Raw genomic sequence first — 26,851 nt, 5'->3', positions numbered from 1 at the left:
CCTCTTTTGCTTTGTGTGAGCGCCATATTTCCCAAAACCATGGACATCTCATTGTGGTTACACACTTCTGTGACGACCAAGAGGAGTTCCTTCCATTCAGCGGTTGGGATGTTTGCTCATGTGCTTGGGACATATGGAAATTTAAATGGTTATTCCCATCTTCATAGATGGGTGTTGTCGGATAGTGCTTGGAAATACAAGCAGTTTTGTAGTTTACTGCTTATTAGAATTTTCAGCCGTTCTTGAGATATTTAATTTTTTTTTTTTTCTTTTGTTTAGACTTTGGAAAACGACCACCACTACTAGACAGCAGAACGAGTGCAGCGCTTACAAGCTCCTTTCCGTTGAGCTTGTAAGCACTGTTTTGCATCTTCCCAGGATTGCTTGTTCGCGCTGCTACATTCTAATCCCAGCCAGCTTCTGTGCAATGCTTACAAGTTAGACTGCGGCGGTGGTCGGTCTCCTAGGCAACGAACTGTAAACCAAAGGAAAGTGTTAATATCTCAAGAACGGCTGCAAATTTTAACAAACAATTAATTAGAAAAATTGCTTGTTTTTGCAAGCTGTATCCGACAATGCCCATATATGAAAATGGGAATAACCCCTTTAAGTAATTGACTTTTTTTTTCTCTTCTGGCTATACCTTACTAAGAGGAGGTTCTTTTTGTTTCACTGACCCAATGAACATACACAATGGAGGATCATCTGTGTATATAGTCTTGATGATTGAGATTTTCTGCATTATATACGTTTTCCTACGTGAGATGATACTACTTGGCTTCATCATACTATATCTTTTTTTTTTTTTTTTTGCAGTTTGCATGGGCATTTCACAATATTACTATTTCTTGCTAAGCCAAACCCCATTCTTGTCCATTATCGATACTACTGATCTAACCTATTTACATCAGCTTCGTCTGATTCTCATATAGCATTGATTTTTGGCACTTTTTCATATCCTATAACGTGTCTTTACTTTGATCGCTATTACTGGTAAGTTACATGTGGTGCCTATAAGAAGTCGCGTATCATTTGCACCATAGCACCACCTCAAACATATTTTTGCTGTATTTCTTCTGAGTTGTTTATGTGATTTTTCCAGGGAAATCGGACTTGGAGACTCCATCCTGGCATTCACCAGACAAACATTTGGTAGACGTAAAAATGGAGTTCAAAGAAGATAGAAAGGAGAAGGGACTTGTGATTGGCGCAGCTGGAACCGGCACAATGTTAGATGAGTCTTCTGTAAGTTCTGCATATCATAGATATTGGTAATATCGAACTTTTATGGAAATGGTCTGATGCGAATACGCGCCTCTTTTTGTAGAGAGCTCTTGAAGCCATTTCAAGTCCTGCTAAAGATATCAACTCTGGAGACTCCACCGGTGACCAACCGGAGGACCGAGGACTTAGAGGAATGGGAAGTCTTGAAACACATTCAGGTACCTGATCAGACTCTTCTCATGCATTGAAAAATGGAACGTACATAAAAATTGCGGGGCACCATTACAAAATTCCTAATTTGGCCTCCATCTCCTCTATAACTATCCCCCAAAAAATTGGTAGACTGGGCCAGGTCGTGACCCATAGGTGCACTCACAGAAGGACATACGTCCCAACTTTTAAAGATTAAGAGAAGGACATGTATTGCGGCACAAACACAGTAATTTTCCCAAAAAATTTATCCAACATACACGGATTTCCCTACACACAGTATGATGCCCCCCACATACAGTATGAAGGTCCATCGTCAGCTTCTCCCATACACATAGTATCATAACTCCCACAGCCCCCTATATACAGTATGATGGCCCATCGTAGCTTCTCCCACACACATAGTATTATAACTCCTACAACCCCCTATATACACTATGAAGGCCCATCGTCCGCTTCTCACACACATAGTATCATAACTGCCACAGCCCCCTATATACAGTATGATGGCCCCCACACACAGTATGAAGGCCCCCCCGTCAGCTCCCACAGCCCTCTATATACAGTATGATGGCCCACACACACAGTAGGAAGGCCCTCCCGTCAGCTCCCTCAGCCCCCTATATACAGTATGATAGCCCCAACAGCCCCCCAATGTACTGTACATCTCTAATAGAAGCCTGTTTGGGCGTTACATATATGACGTAGCTCAGCCACTCTCAGCTTTTTGTATAGGAGTGTTGTAGCTCAGCCGCTTATGCCTGTTTCCATGGCTGGTTCTCCTGTGGTTGGCTCCTAATGGAGTTATTCCCATTTCAACCAAGAAAGGCTCAGATTGGAGTAACACTTTTAATATAGTGATGATTAATGTTTAATGCAGATCCAGGGGAATTATCCAACCACCATGTGTGGACCATAATGTTCCCTCATTGCCAGTTCACACCTGCATAGGGGATAACAGAAACCTAATCTGTTTTATGATGCATCCAAATTGACTTGCAATGGGGGGTTTGTCCTTCAATACTTTTCATATCCCATAGTACTGAAAAAGGAATCTATAACGAAAGCCTCTCTCTATGATCCAGGAGGTCACCTTGTACCTTCTCAGTCTGGCTGTAAGATAACTGACTGCAGCAGAAGCTTCTCCCCTCTGGATGCAGTAGAACAAAATGATCAAAGCCCACAACTTAGGGAAAGAAACTAACTCGATCCGTATGTTCTGTGCTGAAACTTTACAAAATACTGCAGAAATTCACTTATTTCTAGGTCGGATGTTCCTTTAAGTCAGCAAACATTTGTTACAAAACCTTTAGGATCTTCGTAGACTTACATAAACCTAACCGGGGATAATTAATGTGTAAGTCTTAGAAGTGACGCTCACACTGGAGTAACCTGAGGAGGCAGATTTGTAAACACTGAATTTTAATGAAATTTGAGAGAAGTTGTTGTGACTTCTTGAAAATTATAAGACTCGCGACATGTCAACAAAACCCTCTATATTCTCCCCGGATCTGCGGCAGGGCACACTGATCCATCAAGGCTTGTAGGGTAAATTATTTCTTATGTGCCGCTTTACGTTTAGGAGTCATTCAGCGCTGGGAGATTATACAAGCGCAATCCTCGAGCAGCGAACTCCGGCACCAACAAGGCGTCCCGCGGTGGCAACAACTCAATCAGGACCTGGATAAGATCACGCTATGGTTGGATAAGACTGAAGCGGAACTTGAACAAGTCAAAAAGCTGAAGCCATCGTCCACCATCCGAGAGCTGGAAGAAAAAGTGCAGTTGCTGAAGGTACGTAGTCTGGTCTGTATAATATAGTCTTCCTCCCCCGTTGCACTTTTCATCATAAATATGTCTTGTAAGCATTGAGGCCCAATTTCTCTCTATGGTACATGGGCCATAACTGGCTGGAAAATCCCTTCATCGCCTATCCATACCTTAGGAAAAAACTAGGGTAGTTTCCAGCACACCTGTTGAGGTTTATAACTTTTATGGACTTTTAACTCTATTTAATAAACTCTTTTCAATGACGCCAGAAACTACCCTCGTTTTTTCCTCTGTGAGCTGCAATCACCACCATGCACGGCACCCACTGGTTTCTAATTACAGCAATGGATCCATCTATACTACCAGTGTGAACAGCTCCAACCTTCCCCCTCTCCACTACCTCCTTATCCAGACCTTACTGATCAATGGGGATCTGATTGCTGGGACTCGCACTAAACGGGGAATTCTTATTCCCGAAGGGGCACTTTTATCCCCATTACGAAATGTAACAGGTTGGACTAAATACTGGCAAATGTTGGACTATAACGGTCTCATACATAATCGATAGCCGTCGGCCAAGCGATTTGTTCAGCAGACCGCTATCTCTCCTGAGTCCTCCATACACATTAGCGCTCGCCTTGCCGAGCGCTCCTGTGGTCTCTATGAGAGAGACTCTGGCAGACTCTTCTGGTGACAGCTTATCTCCCCAAAAATAAAAGGAGCGGTAGTTCGAAATTGGACATGTTGGACATCATCTGTCAGGGAGAACTGGGAGGCCCCCATAAACATCAGATTGTCAGATGAGCCTGCCAATATCGGCAGGTTTGGTCCAGTGTTAGTCCATTATCTATGAGGGGCTTAAAGGGGTATTCCCATCTTCAAGATTCTTTCCCAATATGTAGTAGGTGTAATAATAATAATATTAGCAAATACCCCCAATTAGAAATGTAATATAGTTTTTCTGACTCTGTCTCTTTCTTCGTGTTCAGGCATTGCAGGACCTTAGGTATCCATGGTTACGGACACTTTCAACTAGCTAACTGTCATGATATCAGTGGTCGTAACCATGGATACCTAAGGTCCTGCAATGCCTGCACATGAGGAAAGAGACATAGCGAATCAGAAAAACTATACTACTTTTCTAATTGGAGGTATTTGCTAATATTATTATTATTACACCTACTACATACTGGGATAGGATCTTGGAGATGGGAATACCCGTTTTAAGTGTCACTTCCTTGATCCTCGCAATCCAAAAATATAAAAACAAGTCTTAAAAAATTGTCCCAAGAAGCATTTTAAATATTAAAAAAGGCAGAACTCGGGCTCCTGTGGCTTTTTTCTGGGTGGCTGCTTGCTGCGGCAAAAACCTGATTGCTGCGGCAAAAACCTGATTGCTGCTGTAATGCCGGGGAGATTATATTGACCCTTGGCTGTTGGCACCAGATTTGACCCAGATGTCTAACTTTCTTGTTATGTCCTGTTTAAACTAAGCCTTTAAAAAAATCTCTACATGTGTCTGTCGTAGTCCGGCTGTGGGGCCGCCATTAATGATTACACGGAGCCGCACGTGTCGTTCTTCTTCTAGGACGTTCAGAAAGCGTTTGATGAATCTAAGGCCCTGGTTATATCTGCGAACCTGAGCAGTAAAGAGTTCCAGGCCGGAGCTGAGGATCCAGAATCTAGGGATGTCCTGAAGAAGCTTCACCTGGTGAACGTGCGCTGGGAGCGAGCGTGCCGAGAGCTGGACGCTTGGAGGGAGAGCTTACAGGGGGACCTGCTGCAGTGCGAGGTGAGCTCCGCAGTACACGAAGAAGCCAGTGTCGTCATTGGGACGGTTGTGTGTATTCATTAACGTTATTCCCGTCGGCTTGAGCTAGATTGAAATAACTTTGTGGCTCTGAGCCCAGTGATTGGCCGCAGCGTTCACGTCCCCTTTCAACAAAGACTTTTGTTGAAACACAAAACTAGACCTGGGGAGGTTGATTAACACATGGGTTTATTATTTTAACGTAGCAGAAGCCGATGAGGAGGGAAAAATGATTCCTGGTAAGTTGGGTCCCTGAGGCAGCTATAGCCATACGTTTCCAGCTGGGTCATGTAGTGCAGCTTTGGAGAAGTGATGCATCCCACCCGTTAGTTGACGTCTAGGGCAAATGTTTCATGAGTGGAACCGTTTCGCGTTAATGTCATCTGAACCAAATTTCGACAGGATCTGCTGACTGCCTAATGTGTATGGAGACCTACAGGCTCTCTCCGAACAGATTTTGAGTGAAGAAAGAATCGGGAGTGTTGACTTTCAGTGCTCCCGTCAGAGGTGTCTAGGATCGCTTCTGAATTGTCTAGGATCCCTTCTTCCCATTCAGAACACATGCACACTCTGCTGAATGAAGCATGCATGTGTATGGGAGGAGGGGAGGTTGGAATAGCCAATCTGAGCACATGGCATTGCGGTTTTACTTGGGTGAGAGATATCATGAGTGGTGCCAAGTGACACTTCGCTCTACAACATCTGTGGGTCCTCAAGATGTGACGTCCTCCAGTATGACCTGGTTAAAACCAAAGTAGGATTTCTTACGTGCGTTACGTGTCATTCCGTAGGAATTCCAAGATCGGAGTGATAAGTTATTGTTGTGGTTGACTGAAGCTGAAGAACGTCGTCTCCAATACCGAGTGACAGATCACGGAGGAAACCCACATGTCTTACAGAAGAATCTGATGGTAAGATGAACCCAAACACCCCCAGCCGTCTTCTCCTTTAAGGTATTTGTGTGTGGTTCTCCGGGCGGTGGGACGATGAATGTGCCAACCCCATTACTAGATGACACAGGAGAAGATTACGTCTGTAATAAGCTTTGTAATCGTATAAGAGCAATAAGCGTCAGGTCAGGCTGGAATAGATGTAATCTCTTATGTAAGTCCTGCAGGCTGCTCGCTCTATATACAGACTTCAGCAGCACTCCCTGTCATGGTGGTGGGGCACCCAGGTGTACCTGGTAATGCCAAGCACCTCTTTATGTACCGGTGTAATATTGCTCCAGAAATGCACATATAGGTCAACAATGCAAACACTTGTGTAGAAATAGCAATTCTACTGAAAAAGATACGTTAATGCTATATGTAATGTTCTTTCCTGTCTCAAGCCCCTGAGGAAGCCATATATGTGAAACACACATTGGGAAAAGTTAGATAATAGGCAGGTAATTGGTAAGATCATCCCTGACTCTTGCTGACTAGTAAGATCTGCTATACAACGATGAAGCACTTCCACTGTCTTCTTGACTCGATATGGTATATACTATGATCTACGTATTACCCTATTAATTACAGATAGCCTATTTGAGATACAACTATGTTTATGTGGACCTGGATATAGTTATATTATTACCATCTGATGTAAAAATGTGGATGTTCTTGCAAAGTTACTTCCCATTTTGGTTCCCTTGCGCCACCTTTTGCTGGTGGTCGTATTTTGAACTTGTTTTTAATTAAGAATAAAATATTATAGCAGAAGCGGAACATATTGCCGTCATGGCACCCCTGGTGGGGCAGATGAGGCAATACTGATGCTTGTACCAACCATTATCATTTTGTGGCATCAAGTACCATTAAATTGCCAATGGCAAGCGTCTGTGATTTACTAGAAAACGTGGCCCATGCGACTCATTTTTATTTATTTTTTTCCCCTTTATATTTTTCCTTGAATTTTTTGACCTGTACCATGTGAACAAGCCCTTAAGGTGTCTGTACACATTAGGCTAAGATTGGCCGACCCTCTGAGTATTGGGCGCCTGCTGACAGATTACATTGGAGAAGTGAAGGATCAGGATGATGAAATTCACGTTTCATTCCCAGGGTCGTAGAGTTGAGGAAAAAGCTTTGCAGGATCTTGGTCTTGCATTGACCTCGGTTCTCCATGGTAGCTGGACCTGTGCAAATGTCCTACTCACACCGGCACCTCTTGTGCCCACCAGGGCCTTCCACAATGTTGTGACCAGTCACCAGGCCTCACACCACGTCATCAATTCACAAGATATTCTCGGGGTTCCGGTCTAGGAAGTTCACCCTTGATGTGGACATCAGATCAAGGTCCTGCAAATCTTGGCTCAACTCTATAGAAGCTCTGGCCTGAGGTGTCTGGTATAGACCTTCTCCCCTTGGCCTTAGAGACATTTTTATACATTGTGCATGTAAATGACATATTAGGTGTGACACCGGATTGTCTGCTATTAGGAGGTAAACCAACCTTACTGATCACTATATTTTTTTGATTGATTGAGGTGATTTCAGGTCATTTATTTTCCAGTAATTCTTTGTAACATTTAGTAATTTTCCCGCTTTTATGCAGCAACTGAAGGAGCAGCTGGAGGAGCGACAGGGTGAAGCGAGCGCCCTCCAGGATCTGTGCAGTGACCTGCTGAGCAGCACGTCTGGGGCCGGGTACATGGAGGCCGAGGAGAGGACGCACGTCATCAGCACCAAACTGCGACAGCTCCTGACGGACGTCTCGCGGGACCTGGCTGCCGCTCACAACGCTCCGGTGAGGACTCTATCTTATGCTCAGACAACTCTGCTCATTAAGTTACATCGATATATTTTTCATTGTAATAAGACTTAATGGTGACTCTTTAAAGTTTACATCCCTTTTGATTGATTTCTTTTCCATATAAATCAATAGTACACATGAAAAAAATAAACTTCGGAATAAACTTATCGGAGAAATTGGCTTCTTTCTCCTCCTGGACTGGTCATTCATTCTCAAAATGTTCAAATCATTGGTGAAATGTATCTCCAGTGAATATAGACTTTCCTGTTACTGAGATAGGAGATGACAGTTGGTGCTCATAAGGTTCTATGGAACTTGTAGTAGAATGGCTGTCATCCTCTAGCTCTTCCTTCCTTCTCCGTAGGAGATGACAGTTGGTGCTTGTAAAATTCTATGGAGAAGGGAGAAGGAGCTAGAGGCCGACAGCCATTCTACTGCACGTTCCATAGAACCTTACGAGCACCAACTGTCCTCTCCTATCTCAGTAATGTGAAAATCTGTCTTCAGAATACCGACTTTCCCATTATGGAGGTAGATGACAGTTGGTTCTCATCAAGTTCTATTGAGTACTTTAACTGCTGTTTCAGAACTTGCAGCAGAATGTTTGAGTCTGCCTCTTGCTCCTCCTCTATGGAAATGACATGTCCATAGAATCTTATATGCACCAACTGTCATCTCTTATCTCAATAATGGGAAAGTTTGCCTTTACTGAATACAGATTTTACCCCTGAACTGAGAGTAGAAGATCAGTCCGGAAGGAGAAAGAAGCGGATTACTCTAATAAGATATATAACAAAGTTTCTTATTTTCATATGTACTGTTTATTTAAGAGCTAAAAGTTAACACAACTGTTACTCTTTAAACCTTTTTTTATGAGATATGGGACCAATATAGTGCTGATTGGTGGGGTCTGGTTCCTGAGACCCCTGCTGATTGCATGAACTGAGCACTTATCTTATCCCGGAGCACAAGCAGTGCAGGTACGGGCTCAGTAGTAAAATCTATAGGTCCATATATTGCCCTTCTCATGCGGAGGGTAAACTGCTGCGCCTTGAGGGTCTCAGGACCGAGATCTCCACCAGTCAACACTGAGGCTCTGACCTATTCCTATAATAGACTTTCATGGCATGTACTGGTGCAGGGACCCTCTTCTGTCTCCAGATTGGGTGGTCCAGACAGGGAATGCATAGAAAGCTAAAAACATGTGCAACCCCTATCTGCATAAGTGCCATGATTAAACACTCTTTTAAAGGGAGTGTGTCAGTCTGAACTGACATTATACACAAGGCACACAGTCTTGCAGGGGATATAGACAATATATAAATCACTTCCTGCACTCTACAGAAACTTGAATAATCAAATATGCCAATTACGGTGCTTTGTGCACCCTGAGTGTGGCCAAAAGGCTCAGTGCACCGCTCCGCCTACTGGTTTTGCATGTCCCCGCCTCCCTCACTGGTCATTGCAGAGAATGCTCAGGCAATCCAGTGCTGTTAATCACCAGTGAGTGAGGCGGGGATATCCAAAACCAGTAGAGTGGTGCACCGAGTCTCTTGGCCACACCCAGGGTGCACCAAGCACCCCAATATTTGATGAAACTTCAGTTTCTGCAGTGATTAGAGCATTAAAGGTGCAATTTTTTTTACAGGGGATATATCCCTTACAAGTCAAGAGCATTTTAATTCATAGACCTCAAGGAGAGATCTTAAAATAAGGATTTGAAACAAAGGGTAGCATTAAAGGGATTTTCTGGAACTTTAATGATTTACCAATATCAGATAGAAGGGTCCAACTCCCAGCTCCGATCAGCTGATCAAAGGAGACACTGCCCCATCTAGTGGCCATGAATGGGATTGTAAGCTCTCTCCCATTCTTTTGGACAGGTAATGAATATTAAAATCCAAGATAATCTCTTTAAATAGGCATCAATCGAAACTATTTACAGTGTCTCCCGGCAACACATGTCATTTTATATCCGAATAGAGCGAGTCTGTGGGGCTTTCTTTATGTAACCTGTTTTCTCCTCCTTCCTCCGATGCAGAGCACATCGGCCACTGATGAGACTGATTCTGTGATCTCCCCGACCACTCGCCAGCAGGTAACACCTCCTTGGGCTTCGATGTGTGTGAATCCAGCTGGCCAGGGAGGGGTTAAACCCTAATTCCTATACTCTCCCTTCTCAAACCTCGGATCGGCTCCTCTTCGACCCTCTTGTCCCTCCCTGTCTCCCGGTGGTCACTGCCGCCGACTAGGTCCTATGCGATCATATGGGATCTAGTCTGTGGTGGCACCCGGCAGAGGGATGGGAGAGGGGAGTAGGAGAGTCTCTTTTTATTCTATTTGATTTTTGATTAATATGGTATTTTCCCCCTGAATTTAGCTAATCTGCCTGAATCAAATTTCAGGAGATTCCCCAAACTCTTCACCAGTAACATTCTAATATTTTTATTAAGTATAAAAAAACGATAGAAAAATATCCTGGAGATCAAAGCTTAAATAACTGATGTACTTTTTCTTTCTTTTTCCAGACGGCACTGGGAGCAGCGGCCAAAGCCTCGAGCAGGTCTGTGGAATTACAATCAAGTGTCTAGTCTTTTTATCTTATTAATGGAGCCATGAGTTTGTTGATGTTTCATTTTTAAAGGGGTCTTCCAGCCTAAACAAGATCACGCACACACATACTCATAGGCCTAGGACACTGAAGATGGCCGAGCTCTTTTTCTTCCCATCAATCAGCAGAAGTGCACATTCTGCTCCCCCAGTCTGACAAGTGGGTGGGATCTAGGGGACAGCTGATGGCTGGTTATGCTGGAATACCCCTTTTAATGCATGTATTTCAGGTTAAAAAAAATCATCTTTGTAATATAATTGTAGGCTATAGAATGCAAATGGTACAACATTTTTAATTAAATCTATTTGCAAAAATAATTTGGAGCACAAAATACATAAATTATAATTAAAAACATTGTCCCCCAAAAGATGTCCACATCCTTTACCTTGAAAGTTGGGGGTTTATTCATCTCCTGGAGGAGCCTAGTGAGAAAACATTTCCTCACTTGCGAGAAGACGGAGCCAAGATTTTTTTTAATAATATAAGTTTTTTTTATTTCTTACTACAGGAAGAGAATGGCTGAAGTTGATGTGCAGGAGGCTCCTCGGAGGAGGTCCTTCTTCTACAGGGTGCTGCGAGCCGCTTTCCCTCTGCAGCTTCTCCTCCTCCTCTTGCTCTTCTTCGCCTGCATGATTCCCGTCTCCGAGGAGGACTTCAGCTGCGCCCACGCTAACAATTTTGCCCGGTCGTTTTACCCCATGCTGAGATATACCAACGGCCCACCCCCCACATAGTCAGTGACCCTTCCGCTACATTTCTACCCCCCAACCAAATAACATTCCAGAGTAACCCACCAGCAAATCCCCGGAGCGATCTAGTGTAGGGCGCACGATCCTTCATTTCACCTCGACCCCCCCACCCCTCCCTAATTAGCTTTGGTGCTTCGGGAAACAGGGGCGCAGGAAGTTCACTCATTCGCATGCACATAGTAACTTTATATCTACGTACTTGGTGGAAGTTTCTTAAGATATAGCCATTTTACAGACTTTTTTTTTTAGATTAAGCGATGTGTTCCGTTTCCTATTTTTACTCGAGACTGGAGATATTTTATCGCATGGATTTTTATTATTTTGTTTTTTTTATTTATGTGAAATTTGAATATTAATTGCTATGTAAATTTAGCACACTTCTTAAGAAAAAAAAAAAATGAAAGGGCCCACATCTCTTCAAAAGAATTCATAAATGTTGTACAGAGTAATTTGGTTTTCTACAGATTTCCGGGTTATTTCTTTGTTGTACAGTCAGATATTTCGGCTTCTTTTTTTGTTTTTTTAATGTTTACTTTTTATGCCATTTTTAAAAATCACCAAACGCTGAAGTATTGGACTGAAGGTCATTGATGTAAAAGGGATTCTAATATATTCTGTAAGATAAATGTTTCACGTCTCACCAGCTGGAAATGGTAAAAGTTGTGGGATATTGATTCAATAAAATTCATATGACCTTTGTAATTAACCCTTTGTTTTATTTTTGTCATTTGTAAAAGGGGTTTTTACAGACTTTGAAAAAAAAACATGTTTCTCTATGTCAGAAACAGTGCCACATTTGGCCACAGGCTGTGTTTGGTAGTGCAGCTCTTTCCTCTTAAAGTGAATAGGGATGAGTTGCAATACCAAACAACCTCATACAATGGGTGGCGCTATTTTTGATGAATGCATTGTTTTTCTATTACTGTAATTGCACTAAAATCCTGAGGTGTAGATTTACTCACAAGGGGTTAATTAAGGGGAAGGGGTCATAATTAAGGGTTTATAAGGGGCAGCTGGTTGGGCATCAAGTCCTTTGGAAGTGCATTGAGGTGAAGGGTACATTGCTGGAAAAGGAAAAAAAAAAAACTCTTTAAATCTCTAAGTTTGCGAGTGTGAACGAGCTGCGTGTGTCCGGAGTGTAAGTGCGAACGAAAGTAAGTGAGGGAGTTTGGAAGGGAGGACTTAGGACTGAATTGCTGACTGTATTTCATTCTTTTTTTACTTAATTAATCCACCTGACCTACTTAGCTGATTCCCCCATCCATACTTGATACTTAATTGATCCCCCGTCCATACTTAACTGATCCCCCGCCGATATCTAATTGATACACTTGCACATCCCTAATTGATCCCCGTCCATACACCTATATATAAATAATTGTGTTTTGTACTTGTATATATATATACTGACTGTATCCCCATATTTAGAATGACGTCCATGTTGGCCGGAGCCGTGCAGTGTACATCTTGCGCAATGTATGCATTCCGTGAGCAACCGCTCGAGGATCCATACTGCTGCGAGAGATGTGAGCTTATCGTGCACTTGGAAGCCCAAATTCTGGATCTAAGTGCTCAGATAGCGATACTGAGGAGCATCGACAACATGGAACGGAGTTTGCTGCTCACCGAGCAGACACTCAATGGGTCAATACTGGGGGTGGAGCATAGAGGGGAAGTGCAGGCTGAACAGGCAGGGAGCTGGATAACAGTTAGGAGGGATAGAGGGAAGAAGTATAGGAAGGCTGGTTCAGAACCGGCATTATTGTAGCACGACAGATCCTCTGACCGCCGGGGGAGTGTATGCTCCAGTAATGAGGGGGAGGGGGGAAGTGTAGGGCAGGCAAGACAGGTTCTGGTAGTGGGTGACTATTATTAGGGGGACAGACAGGGCAATCTGTCACAAAGACCGGGATCGCCGAACGGTGTGCTGCCTCGGTTGGAGAAGTTTTTAAACTAGAGACGGGGGGGGGGGAAACAAGGAAATACGTGGGATGTGAGGCAAGCAAGGGGGAAGGGGAGAAGTGAATATAATGAGGGTGGAGAGGGGGGTGGGGATAGTACAGTTAGATCGTTAGAGAAGAATAGGATGCTAAATAACCCCAAAGTTTTATCTTGCATGCTGACCAATGCAAGAAGCCTGACCAATAAGGCGGATGAGCTGCGGGCGCTTATATCGGAGGAGAGGTATGACATCGTAGGTATAACAGAGACTTGGCTAGACGATAGCTACGACTGGGCGGTAAATTTAACAGATTATAGTTTATTTAGAAGGGACCGGAAACAGGGGAAAGGCGGAGGAGTCTGCTTATATGTAAAGTCATGTCTAGACCCCCTCTTCTCCCTCTCCTATATCTTCCCTTAGTCTGGGTTTGAGTCCATGTGGGTAGAGATAGAGGGGGCAAAAAATAATAAAATATTACTGGGGGTCTGCTATAAGCCACCAAATATAACAGAGGAGAATGAGAATCTGCTATTAGGACAAATAGACAAAGTAGCAAAACATAATGAGGTGATTGTAATGGGGGATTTCAACTACCCGGATATTGACTGGGAAACAGAAACCTGTAGATCGCAGAAAGGAAAAAGGTTCTTGACAAATATTAAGGATAATTATCTCTCCCAGCTAGTGCAGGAACCAACGAGAGGGAAGGCCGTGTTGGACTTAATATTGACTAATAGGCCTGATAGAATAACTGAGGTACAGATAGGGGGGCACCTAGGTAATAGCGACCATAATATTATCGACTTCAAAATGCCCTTCAGTAGGGTTATCAATAAGGGAACAACTAAAACATTAAACTTTAGGAGGGCGAAGTTTGATCAGCTGAAAGAAAGCCTTCAACTTATAGACTGGGACAAAGTACTTAATCAAAGGAATACGAATAGTAAATGGGAAACCTTCAAAAGAATTCTGAATACTCAGTGCGAGAGGTATATACCGTATGGGAATAAAAGGGCCAGAAATAAGAGGAAACCAATATGGTTGAACAAGAACGTAAAAGGGGCGTTAAATAGCAAAAAAGAGGCATTCAAGAGATTAAAACAGGAAAACAGCAAGGAGGCACTAATGTGTTACAAGGAAAAAACGAGAACCTGCAAAAAACAAATAAAAATAGCGAAGGAGGAAACAGAGACGTATTGCTAGGGAAAGTAGATCAAATCCCAAACTGTTCTTTACGTATATAAATAGTAAAAGGATTAAATCGAATAATATTGGACCGATAAAAAGTGAGGAAGGCAAAATCATAGAGAAAGATGAGGATAAAGCTAATCTATTAAATAATTTTCTTTCGACAACTTTCACAAAGGAAAAAGAACTAACAGGTGAAATGAGAAGGGACAAGCTTAATCCTCCACTAAGTATGACTAATCTAACCCAAGCTGGGGTACAGAAACGCCTCAGTAACATTAAAATAAACAAATCACCAGGACCTGATGGCATACACCCACGGGTACTAAGGGAACTAAGTAATGTGATAGACAGACCGTTATATCTTATATTTAAGGACTCTGTTGAGACTGGGTCTGTGCCACTTGATTGGCGACAGGCGAATGTAGTGCCAATATTCAAAAAGGGAGCGAAAAGTGACGCCGGAAACTATCGGCCGGTGAGTCTGACGTCCGTTGTGGGCAAAATTTTTGAAAGCTTCATTAAAGAGGCAATCATGGAGCATCTTGATGCTAATAATCTTTTAATCCCGAACCAACATGGATTCATGAGGAATCGCTCCTGCCAAACAAACCTGATTGACTTCTACGAGGAGGTTAGCTCTCGAGTAGATCAGGGGGAACCAGTGGATGTCGTGTATCTCGACTTCTCAAAAGCGTTCGATAGCGTGCCACATAATAGGTTGGTATACAAAATGAGAATGATGGGGCTGGGGGAAAATGTCTGCAAGTGGGTAGCTAACTGGCTAAAGGATAGAAGGCAGAGGGTGGTTATAAATGGAATATTCTCAGATTGGGTAAGCGTCACTAGTGGGGTACCACAGGGGTCTGTACTAGGCCCAATGTTATTTAATATCTTTATTAACGACATAGTCAACGGGATAAATAGTAAAATATCAATATTTGCAGATGACACAAAGTTATGTAAAACAATTAATACAAAAGAGGACAGTGCAGACCTACAGAGGGATTTGGATAAGCTGTGTAGGTGGAGCATTAAATGGCAAATGAGGTTTAACGAGGAGAAATGTAAGGTCATACATATGGGAAGGAAAAATGGAAGTCACCAGTACTCACTGAATGGGAAATCATTGGGGAATTCAGAGATGGAGAAGGACTTGGGCATCTTGATTGATAGCAAACTAAATTGGAGTGCCCAAAGTCAGGCGGCTGCTGTAAGGGCAAACAGGGTAATGGGATGTATCAGAAGAGGTATAGCTGCAAAGGAGGAGAACATTGTTCTTCCACTGTACAAAGCACTGGTCAGACCACACTTGGAATACTGTGCTCAGTTATGGGCCCCAATATATAGAAAGGATAGAAACGAGCTTGAAAAGGTACAAAGGAGGGCAACAAAATTAATAAGGGGAATGGAGGGACTGCAATACCCAGAGAGGTTGGCAAAACTAGGACTATTCAGCCTGGAAAAGAGAAGGTTGAGGGGGGACATAATAAATGTGTACAAATATGTTAGGGGACAGTATAGAGACCTTGCCAGGGATTTGTTCAAAAGGAGGGATATTACGGTAACAAGAGGGCATTCACTAAGACTGGAAGAGAAAAGGTTTCAGCACCAGCATAGGAAGGGGTTCTTTACGGTAAGAGCAGTGAGAATATGGAATTCACTGAGTGAGGAGACGGTAATGTCAGATTCACTAAACCAGTTCAAGCGGGGACTGGATGCATTTCTAGATACCAGGCAGATTTCAGCATATACTTAAAAATAAAATAAAATAGTAGGTTGATACAGGGATTTATTCTGACTGCTGGTTTCAGAGTCGGGAGGGAATTTTTCCTCAGGTGAAGATTGGCTAAATCATTTGGGGTTTTTGCCCTCCTCTGGATCAACTTTAGCAATTACAGAACTAACAGGTCGAACTTGATGGACGCAAGTCTTTATTCGGCTTTACAAACTATGTTACTATGTACATTTCCCTTTTAAAACAATGGTGACACTTAAAGATCAGTGACATTTGGGGAGGAATTCATTAAAAAAACATTTAAAAAGTACAATTCTACAACTGAGGGGTGTGTCTGACTACATATTTGTTGTCTGTTTCCAATAGCAACCAGCAGAATTCTAATTGCAGGTAACTGTAGAGCTGTAACTCATACCAGATGAGTGATACAATGGGGGAAGACTTATAAATGTTGCACATTGCAGCCAATCGCAGCAAAGCAATCACTTTTTATTTTTTGATAAATGAGGCTTGATAAATATAGATAATACAGAACCTCAGTCTGCGGGCGCTGACCTAGTGTCACGCAAGGCGTGGGAAAGACTAAGTGCAACACAAAGGGATAAGGGGAAGTGGAGACATCCTAGGCTGATCTGATATCACCCTGTCTCCTCTCTCGTCCCTATATTGGTTCCTCACAAATTGCCGCACAGGAACCTAAAACCCTGTATTTACCCAGTGCTAGGCCCTGGTTAGGGAAGGGGGGTGGGATGAGCGCTAGTCAATCCCCTCTAATAACTAAAGGCAACAAGGTAGACAGACACGGGGGAAAGTACCTTAGCTTGAGCCGACTTCAGAGAGATTGCACCCACGTCCTCTTAGCACCAGAGAGAAAGTAAGAACTACAGTTGCTCCAAGCTTTCACAAGGAAACATGTGAATATCACCGGCGCTGCCCTAAAGCAGACTGAAGGTTCCAGAGTGTTAATTAGAGCAGGAGGGGGGTGGTCGCTGGGTCCTAGAGTGAGACAGCTTCTAAGAAGGTGTCTGTAATGACAAAGGAAGAGATCTCCTGCTGCCAAATGCAGGGCGACTGTCTGTCATATCTGACACATCTGTGACACCTAGTCAGGGCAAAGCTAGTGTTCTGATGACAGGCAGCCCATGTAATTACAAGAACAGAGTTGGGGGGTTCCCTTGGTTAGGGGGGGTTCGTTTTATGGTGTGCAAAGTTGCTACAGAAAAGCAATCAATTTAGAGAAGTGTTCCCACTCACTGACAGCAAGCCAAAGATCTTCCCCTTGTGTTAAAGCAGGTATTACTGTTTTTTTATCAGACTTTCCCGCAGTCTTCTGAAGCTTTTAGTTTTCCTTTATCGTCCTTGTTACATTGTGATGCTGATGGCGCCACTTGCTCTTGATCCCGGTGTTCATCGCGCCGGATAAACTTGGTGGACGCCAATTCTTCACTAAAGATTCTAGAAGAAATTCTAAATGATTTAAACCAAAAGAAACGCTAAAGCCAAAGTCAGACAAAAAACCCAGAACTTTTAATGTCTTTACATCGCACACAACATCCACCGTTACCCAAATGATCGTCATTCTAGAAATTTGGTGTCGGACAGCTTGAACGTGGTCTATATAATGAATCCCAGCTCCGCAGTCCCATCACTACAGCATTAATTGTCTTACGAGAAAGCCCCTCGTCAGAACTGCTCCCACTACAGGGGGTTTGTTGTCACCGGCGTCACACAATTTGCAGAATACAGACTGCTAGAACTGGCGCCTGCAGGGATATAGCAGATTTCTAAGTCCTGGTCACGACCGCTTGTAATGAGAGCAATTGTGATGATTCTATAATGGAGAGTCTCTCGAAATACAATAGATGGCGCCAAACTGGATCTTCACTTTAAAGTCTCCATTCTGCAACATTAGATCTGGTTCTTTATTAGATGTGTCAAACTGTGCAAGTTAAAGGGGTTCTCTACCCAAATAATAAACCTGCCTGAGCTGAGCCATGCTTATAACAAGGCATACTCAGAACCCACAGTCCGCTGCTGCTCCAATCATCTCTGCTGGTCCGGGACGGTGATCAACGACCGGATCAGTGGTGGTCGGTGAGAAGTCCCCACTTCTGGCCCAGCAGAGACGGTCAGAGCACACTGCGGGGGAGAGTGTACCTTGTTTTAACAGCATAGCTCCCCTCTATTACATGTATCATTTGAGCAGAGAGCCCCTTTAAAGTTTTTAATCTATTTTGGAATAAAAAAAATACAGGCGTGACTACTCCAAATACCCTGCGTGGTGTAGTTAAAGGGATTTTCCAGAGACACATTTAAAAAAAAGGTGAAAAAGAATTTAAAAATTAATAAAATCTCACCTTCCTAACACCTCACCACGCCTGTCTTTCATGCACTGCTTGATCCAAGTAGACATGTGACTGCTGTAGCCAATCACTAGCTGTAGTGGTGATGCGCTACCTGCTGCCACCAGTAGGGGGATCTCATACATATTATACTCAGCTGATACTAGGCCATAACATAGTTTCCAGCTCCCTCTAGTGGTGACTGCTGATAAGCAGCGGGTCACCTTTACCAGTCTATGCAGGGTGTTTGGAGCTCTGTATCAGAAGTTTGGTGCTCTAATTTCTTAATACATTATTTATATTATTTATAATCAGTATAATCCAAAATTAAAAAAAAAAAATAAAAATTATGTTTAAGGGAGGACATTCTCTTTTAGGATCAAAAAGGCACAATTCCGATAAGCAGAATAATTGAACACACGTTATATATACATCACTTTCTATAACTTGAATTTTCCTTTTTTTAAACATTTCACAAAAATGACAAAAATAGCAATACAAAAAAAAAAGTACATAATTGATATTTTTGCTCCCCTTAGTCCCCCAAAAAGCAGCTGAACGGCACATTTGTTCTGTACAATAGAGGTAGATTTGTCACAGCTGTTTTAGACATTCAATTAAAATCCAGTCTAAAATAAAGCACATTGTTTCCAAATGTCACTCACAATCCCCTGTACAGTCCGCTAGAATCTCCAAAAAGCCCGAGCATAATGTGCCCCGATTGTTTAGGCAAAGTATCACCTGCTGGCAAGATAAAATGCTTTCACTACCGCCACCGGTTCTAAACATAATTTTTCAGGTGGTTGTCTTTGGGTAGTTCAAGGCTTTCTGCCAAGAAGCCACGTACGGTACATCAGAACACATCCGCGCTCTCTGTGTGAGGAGTTTCCAAATTGAGACTTAAAAAAGAAATATCTTTGTTAAAAAATTTCCATAGACTGGTAGAAAAATCTTGATCTAGCTCTAGCCTTAGGAAACCGTAGACCCTTCTGCCTCTAAGCTAGACCCCTTGTGCCTCTAGACGAACTCCTCTGCCTCTAGACCAGGGATGTCAAGCTAAAGCACAGAGGGCCAAAATGAAAAATTTGGTCAAAGTCACAGGCCAACCAGTATACAGAATAATGGACCCCACATAGTCCTCCATACAGTATAATGGGCCCCACATAGTCCTCCATACAGAATAATGGGCCCCACACAGTCCTCCATACAGAATAATGGGCCCCGCACAGTCCTCCATACAGTATAATGGGCCCCGCACAATCCTCCATACAATATAATGGGCCCCGCACAGTCCTCCATACAGAATAATGGGCCCCGCATAGTCCTCCATACAGAATAATGGGCCCCACATAGTCCTCCATACAGTATAATGGGCCCCACACAGTCCTCCATACAGAATAATGGGCCCCACACAGTCCTCCATACAGAATAATGGGCTTCACATAGTCCTCCATACAGTATGATGGCCCCACATAGTCCTCCATACAGAATAATGGCCCCACAAAGTCCTCCATACAGAATAATGGGCCTCACATAGTGCTCCATACAGAATAATGGGCCTCACATAGTGCTCCATACAGTATAATGGGCTTCACATAGTCCTCCATACAGAATAATGGCCCCACATAGTCCTCCATACAGAATAATGGCCCCACATAGTCCTCCATACAGAATAATGGCCCTACATAGAGGTGGTAGTTCTGGTGTCGAGTTCCAAATAAAACTACCCTGCGGGCCAGATTTGGCCCACGGGCCGGAGTTTGACGTGTGCTCCAGACGAATCCCTCTGCCTCTAGGTGACCCTCTGGAAGGGAACAATTACATACGAATATATGTCCACTAGTATCAACTAGGAAAGGTACAGCAAAAATCAACATCTGACCCTATAACAAGCCTTGCCACAAGACCAAGAAGCCAGAAAATCAGCCACCGGCAGCTGTCTCAGGCCGCCCAAAACAGCTGTCTGTAGATGTGTTGCTATCTTGGACCTTATCCCTGGTCAGGCTCGAAGGCTTGTTGAAGGGTCAGATATTGACTTACAGGGTAGATACCTATTTCGCATGTTTTTCTGCCATGGAGAATTGCCAAAAATACACTGATACTCAGCTGGTTCCTGTAGAGGGTACATTCCCAATAAATATTTACTGTGGACCTCCCACAGTGATATCTGCAGCAGTATTACCATCGGCAATGAAGGAGAGGGTAAGCCGTAAACCTTTTGAATTGTAAAGGGTGAATTTTGCACCAACCTCCAAAAGTATAAATTGACGAGTGCATGAGTGAGATTTCCTAGAATCTGATGCACCATAAACTGCTGCCGATTTACCGCAAGATGATACACATTCTCTTACAGAAAATCTGCAACAGTGTATAGCACATGATATTCTAGAGGTGTTTGCACTGCGCTCAGGCACACGTTCGTTGGTCATGTTGGGGCTCACGCCCGAACCCCTGCAAAACGGGATGCACCAGCGGGGCCATAGACTATAATGGGGCCGACTGTGAACGTGCGCTCTGTCGTGCATCATTTTTGGCAGTGTACGCCTACTAAAGACTAACACCCCAACACAGTCTACTATGTCCGAGTGTCCACCTCCAGTAGGCATACATGCCCGAAAATGATGCACGACAGAGCGCACGCTCACTCTGTCAGTGCCTACGCCCGAATCTCGTTTTGCGGGGTGTTCAGACGTAAGCCCTGTAAGGGACCAACGAATGCAGTGTGAAAGAACCCTAAGAAATCGGAGTAAAAGCCGCTGCATTTTTGCTACATGTGAATATATCCTTAACTCCTTGCAGGTGCATGGCAATGGCTCCATTACCCAGCACCACCCTCTAACAGCAAATGTCCAAGAGCAGCAATGCTTGTTCTTTTCCAACATTGGCAAATAGGAAAGCAATAATCCATATGGCGAGTGAACGCGGGATCAGGCTTTGACCCATAAGTCCTTGCTGCACTACCCTCTATCAGCAGCAACCAGGGCTTGCTCCATTCGCTGCTGTTTGACCGTTTAGATGCTGCTGCTAATTTCTGACAGCACTTAAATGGTTAAATCCATGCAGCTGCTATTGTTTGGGCGACCATTGCACACTTTTCCCCCTGTGATGCGATGGGTGCCGATGGGTTACCAGAGCAGTCAGGGTCCTACTAATGACCCCCATCGCTGCTATTCTTCCCTTGGCTAGGCTTCATGTGAGATCGCCATTTTTTACTATACGTTGCATTACATAAGTATTGCACTCTTTAGTACAAGCGATCAAACAATCACAGTTTCCAGTACCCCGGGACTAAAAGAATAAGTGAAAGTTAATTAAAAAAAAGTTTTTTTTAAGAATGTGGAATATTACAATTGATATCGTCCTTTTCCCAATCCAAAAATAAAGAAAAAAAACATTTTAGGAACTGCCCAAAATGGCGTCTTCCAGTCTTCCCTTTTTTTCTAAAAAGGTGTGAACAAAAAGCCATGAAAGCGCATCTACCCAAAATGGTGAAAAAAAACCAGCTCATCCCATAAAAAGCTAGCCCTCACACAGCTCCAGCAACAGAAAAATATACATTTGGCTTTTGTCACCATCTCCTCAGATGCCTAACTATTTCTATTATTTTGCAAAGGTCTGAATTTTTTTTTTTATTTATTTTTTTTAACTATTTAAGTCTGGTATTGCTATAACCGTACTGACCTAAAGAATCATGTTGCAGGGTGATTTTTACTGTCAAAATTGGCTGTATGATGCTTTCAGAAAATTTGAACTCAAATCTCCATCTATCCACCAGATTGACAACTCCTCAGTGTCCCTCCTCCCTGCTGCTGCTGAGATCTCACACTGCTCAGTACAAGCTGTCAGTCTGGCTGTGTGGGCGGAGACTGTACAGCTGGACTCCTAAAGCTCTCTCATTGTATTGTAAAATCTGGTGACAGATCCCCTTTAAAAAGCTGGAGGTGGTCATTTTTCAGTGACATCAAAAGAAAGTACTTGGAATACATGGGAATGAGCAGTAAGTAACACATTGCCTTTCTGGCCATGAGTCCAAGTGGCTTTCAGTCATTCCCACTTTAAGGGTAGAACTTTGTATTGAGTTTATAAAAATAACTTCTGATTTCAGCTCTCCCTTTGCTAATACGTCTGCACTACAGGGTGACGGAGCTTTTCCATCAGGCGCCCTGTAAGATATGGTTATTGTTGTATCAGCCAGACCATAACCAACTGCGGGAAATAGCGCCCCATGAAAAAAAAAACAAGAAAAAGTGACGACCTGGTAAATGTACAATTTAAGATTAAGGGTTATGCCAACTTTTGGAATTATTTATTGCATCACGCACCTAAAATAATAAGTAAAGCAACTTTGTTATTAAAAATTCTCTTACTTTTTTTTAAATTCATTTTTTTGTCTACAGCTTCTATGTCTATCTATGTGTCTCCATGGTGACAGACTACAAACACTTTGTGTAGTCTGATCCTACTCTCCTCCATCCACTCCCTGCTTCTTTCTAATTTGACAGTTTTATGTTATGTAACCTATAAAGACACACAGGATTTTACAGAATGTTATAGTGATTGCTTATTGACTTAAAAGAGTTGTCCACCTTTGGTGACTTTTTTTTTTACTTAAATACAAGTATTTGGTGCTAAAAATAATTTTTGCAATTGGGTTGCACTAAATATTGTGCACAGTTTTGCTTTTACAGGCTCTTTCTTTCCCTGCACATTCACCTTTGATGTGGTCTTTGGTCATAAATCAGCTGAGAGGAGCTCAGAAAGACACAGATAAAAAGAATTACAAACTCCCTGTCAGACCGTCATAGTGAGCTTACTGACAGATTCTCAGTTAACTCATTCTGCAGCCAGCAATACACAGTGCAACACAGAGGCTATAGAAGGGGGGGGGGGATGTTATTTTTTGCCCCAAATATAAGCAAAAAAAAGTTCCCAAAGTTGGAAGACCCTTTTTTAACCTTAGAATATGGCCTTTTCGGATACATTTGTATGTACCAATAGTGAATCAAGAGGCTGCAAAAAAAAATGCAATGCAATACTTGCCACAATCACGGGATACACATGGTAAATCCTCCCTTAGATTTACCTGGTATTCCCGTTTATTCGTACATTTTTGGATGTTTTTGACATAGAGCTAAGGTTTCATGGAGATTCCGGCAAACTGCACGACTACTTCATTGACTTGAAAACGGATTTTGCAGAACAATAAAAAGGAAAACATCAGAGAAACCAGCGGTGCAGCTAAAGGGGGTGCAGAGGTGGCAGCCGTACCTGGGCCCTGGCACCAAAGCGGTCCCAAAATCCCCACTACCCCATAAGACCACATTATTGTAGGCGAGAGGTTCCTTTACAATATTCCATTAGGTCCCAGACTCTTTATTTTAAGCTTCTGGAATAATTGGCATAATGAGGGGCTAAAATACCATGGCACAGACAAAATGTCATTTTTTTCCTTTTTTTGGCTGGCTAACATCCTCAGGAATACTAAGTCCTGGGACAGAAGAGGTCCTAGATGGTAGAATTAGTGCGGGGATGTTGGGCACCTTGGTCTCTACATAATGGCCACAAGTAGCCACCACTGGACATACCCCTCGAAAGCATTCTTCCAACTTGTAGCATCACGTCACAATACACGGTGCAGAAATAAGTATAAGGCTTGGTGCTGCCAATCAGATATATACAAAAAAATACAAATTGAGCAAATCACCTGAGATTCCCTAAAAAGAAAGTTTCATCTTTTCAAAACAACTATATAAATTGTATAAAGTCTTCATCGTTTCCCGTGAGGGGCGGCTTGTAAACAGGTTCAGGCTTTGTTCTAGCACATCCTCTTACATTAGGCCGATCCTTGGTGGGTTATTGAGGCGGCTGCGCCACCGCTTCCCTACCGTCACTTTGCGTTTTGGCACTGTAACTAGCGGGGGACATCTGCTTCCTGTGGTCCCGCAGAGTGTGTGCGTTCAGCATTTCCAGCAGGAGGTCGTATACCGGCACCACGTTCTTACACTTCATGCTGAGAAGATGCTCCATTCCTTTGTTACTGAAAAAAAATAAATTATTTAATATACATAAAATATATATAACCATGATGGATAAATCCTGGAATCATGGCTACGCTGTCATTTATAGTCAGCATACTACACTAGAAATTGAGCAGCAGGATTATATTAAAAGGATTGTCTGTGACCTATCTGTAGGACAGGCCAACAATATCAAGTACACGAGGGTCCGACTAACAGAACTCTCATCAATCAGCTGATTGAAGGGATCACAGCGTAGTGGCCATGAATGGTACTGCAAGCTGTCTAGTATTCTTTTATATAGGAGCAGTAGCATACCGGCAACAGTGGCTGACCATGTGGACACTATAGTGCCCATAATCTGGTAGGGGGGCCTTGTCACAAATTTCACCGCCACCCACCATACCAGGTGACTCCGTTTCAATGGTAACTGCAGCCTCAGGATACATATTACAGTGAGTTATAGTGGAGGAAGGAGCCATCTTCTCTCTATGCCACCATTCAGCCTGTGTGTCTGAGTCTCGGGGCAGCAGACACGATGACATCACTAGATTGCACCTATTGCTTGAAGCCTCAATCCACACACAGTACAGAACAAAGCAGCTCATTGGCAAAACAGGACTGGTTGAGTAGATTGTCATTTTATTTCGTTGGTCACTACTTGTGATGAGAAACTGTGGAGGCCATAAAACTGTATTGGGGCTTCATATTTTGTGAAGAAGACTGTGAGGGACCCTCATACCACAAACTGGAGGGAGCTTTGGAAGCCATCATACCATGTGTGGAGTAGCTGTGGGGGACCATCATATGTGCATGCGAGGCTGTGGTGGAACCATCTTACCATGTGGGAGGACCATCTTATTGTAGGGGGGTCCATCATACAGTGTGAGGGACCATAATACCATGTGTGAGGGGCTGTGCAAGACCATCATACATTGTGTAGAAGAGCTGTAGGGGACCATCATACAGTGTGTTGGGGACCATCATACCATGTGTGGCAGGCTGTGCAAGACCATCACACAATGCGTGGGGGACCATCACACCGTACGTGGCAGGCTGTGGAGGACCATCACACCGTACGTGGCAGGCTGTGCGGGACCATCACACCGTGCGTGCGGGACCATCACACCGTGCGTGCGGGACCATCACACCATGCGTGGTAAGGCTGTGAAGGGATCTTGACATTCATGGGGGACTGTGGAGGACCCGAGTGTGGGGGCCATCATTCTGTGTGTTGGGGACCATCTTACCATGTGTGGGTGACCATCAAACTGTGTGTGGGGAGGTTGCGAGGAACCATCATACTGTGCGTGGGGGACCATCATACCATGTGTTGAGTAGCTGTGGGGGACCACCATGGGGGACTGTTGGAGACTAACAAACCATCTTACCATATGTGGAAACCATCTTACCTTGTGTGTGGGGTCATTTTACCATATGTGGGGGACCATCATACCATGCATGGGGGACCATCATACCATGCATGGAGGACTGTAGGGGACCATAATACTGCGCGTGCTGGATTATCATGCTGTGTGTGGGGGATCATCATACAGTGTGGGGGGGCGACGATAATTCCTTGTGTGGAAGCCAATCAAACCATGTGTGGGGGACCATCATACCGTATGTGGGGACCATCATACAGTGTGTGGGGAGGCTGTGAGAAACCATCATACAGTGTGTGGGAAGACTGAAGGGGACCATTATACAGTGTGTGTGGAGGCTGTGGGGGACCATTTTACCGTGCGTTGTGGACCATTATACTGTGCATGGGGGACAGTGGATGTGGGGACCATCATACTATTTCTGGGGGATCATCATACCGTGTGTGGGGGGACCATGTTATCGTATGTGAGGACTATCTTTCTGTGTGTGGGGACCATCTTACCATGTATGGGGGGGGGGGGGTCATGTTACCATATGTGGAGGACCATCATACCGTGCGTGAGGGATCAGGACCAACATACAGTGCGTGGGGGACCATCATACTATGTGTGGGGGGCTGTGCAAGACCATCATACCATGTGGGGGACCATCATACCATATGTGAGGGGGGTCATTTTTCCATATGTGGAGAACCATCACACAGTGTGTGGAGACCCATTATACCACATGTGAGGGACCATCTTTATATGTGTGGGGGTTCATTTTACCATATGTGAGGGACCATCTTTATATGTGTGGGGGGTCATTTTACCATATGTGGAGGACCATCACGCCGTGCGTTGGGGGACCATCACGCCGTGCGTTGGGGGACCATCACGCCGTGCGTTGGGGACTGTGGGGAACCATCATACTGTGTGTGAGGGAGCATCATACAGTGTGTGGGGGGACAGCTAGGACTAAACATACCATGTGTAGGGACTAGGGTCTATTTCTTACACATTCCTCACATGTAATAAAGCTGTCAAACAGTTGCAAATCATGCACACGGGAGCGATTTAACCTTATCACCGAGCAGCTGTAAATACTCGGAGCTCGGCCCAAGCATACTCAGCGAAAGGGTTAATAGAA

The 26,851-nt window shown here is 43.6% G+C and overlaps 2 protein-coding genes across 10 annotated transcripts in view; one reads left to right on the top strand and one right to left on the bottom strand.

Moving 5' to 3' along the window:
• Positions 1–11,269, top strand: part of SYNE2 (spectrin repeat containing nuclear envelope protein 2) — a 327,838-nt gene extending 316,569 nt beyond the window's left edge. For all 7 annotated transcript variants that reach the window (XM_073638692.1, XM_073638693.1, XM_073638690.1 and 4 more), the window contains 9 exons: positions 1,103–1,245; positions 1,328–1,442; positions 3,017–3,228; positions 4,793–4,996; positions 5,806–5,925; positions 7,553–7,744; positions 9,792–9,848; positions 10,279–10,313; positions 10,870–11,269. In XM_073638692.1, the coding sequence (XP_073494793.1) occupies positions 1,103–1,245; positions 1,328–1,442; positions 3,017–3,228; positions 4,793–4,996; positions 5,806–5,925; positions 7,553–7,744; positions 9,792–9,848; positions 10,279–10,313; positions 10,870–11,095 (1,304 nt within the window). In that variant the 3' untranslated portion in view covers positions 11,096–11,269. The remainder of the gene's footprint in view (positions 1–1,102; positions 1,246–1,327; positions 1,443–3,016; positions 3,229–4,792; positions 4,997–5,805; positions 5,926–7,552; positions 7,745–9,791; positions 9,849–10,278; positions 10,314–10,869) is intronic.
• A 6,222-nt stretch (positions 11,270–17,491) lies between these two features.
• Positions 17,492–26,851, bottom strand: part of ESR2 (estrogen receptor 2) — an 83,983-nt gene continuing 74,623 nt past the window's right edge. For 2 of the 3 annotated variants that reach the window (XM_073638683.1, XM_073638682.1), the window contains exon 8: positions 17,494–24,357. In XM_073638683.1, the coding sequence (XP_073494784.1) occupies positions 24,174–24,357 (184 nt within the window). In that variant the 3' untranslated portion in view covers positions 17,494–24,173. Of the gene's footprint in view, positions 24,358–26,851 lie in introns of all 3 variants that reach the window. The other variant, XM_073638684.1, reaches the window with a different exon arrangement.

This window comes from Phyllobates terribilis, unplaced genomic scaffold (genome assembly GCF_046119375.1).
Source record: "Phyllobates terribilis strain yellow unplaced genomic scaffold, ASM4611937v1 Scaffold_7__3_contigs__length_470593459, whole genome shotgun sequence".
NCBI lineage: Eukaryota > Metazoa > Chordata > Amphibia > Anura > Dendrobatidae > Phyllobates > Phyllobates terribilis.
Note: the sequence above shows the minus strand (reverse complement) of the source record. Positions and strands in the feature narration are given on the sequence as shown.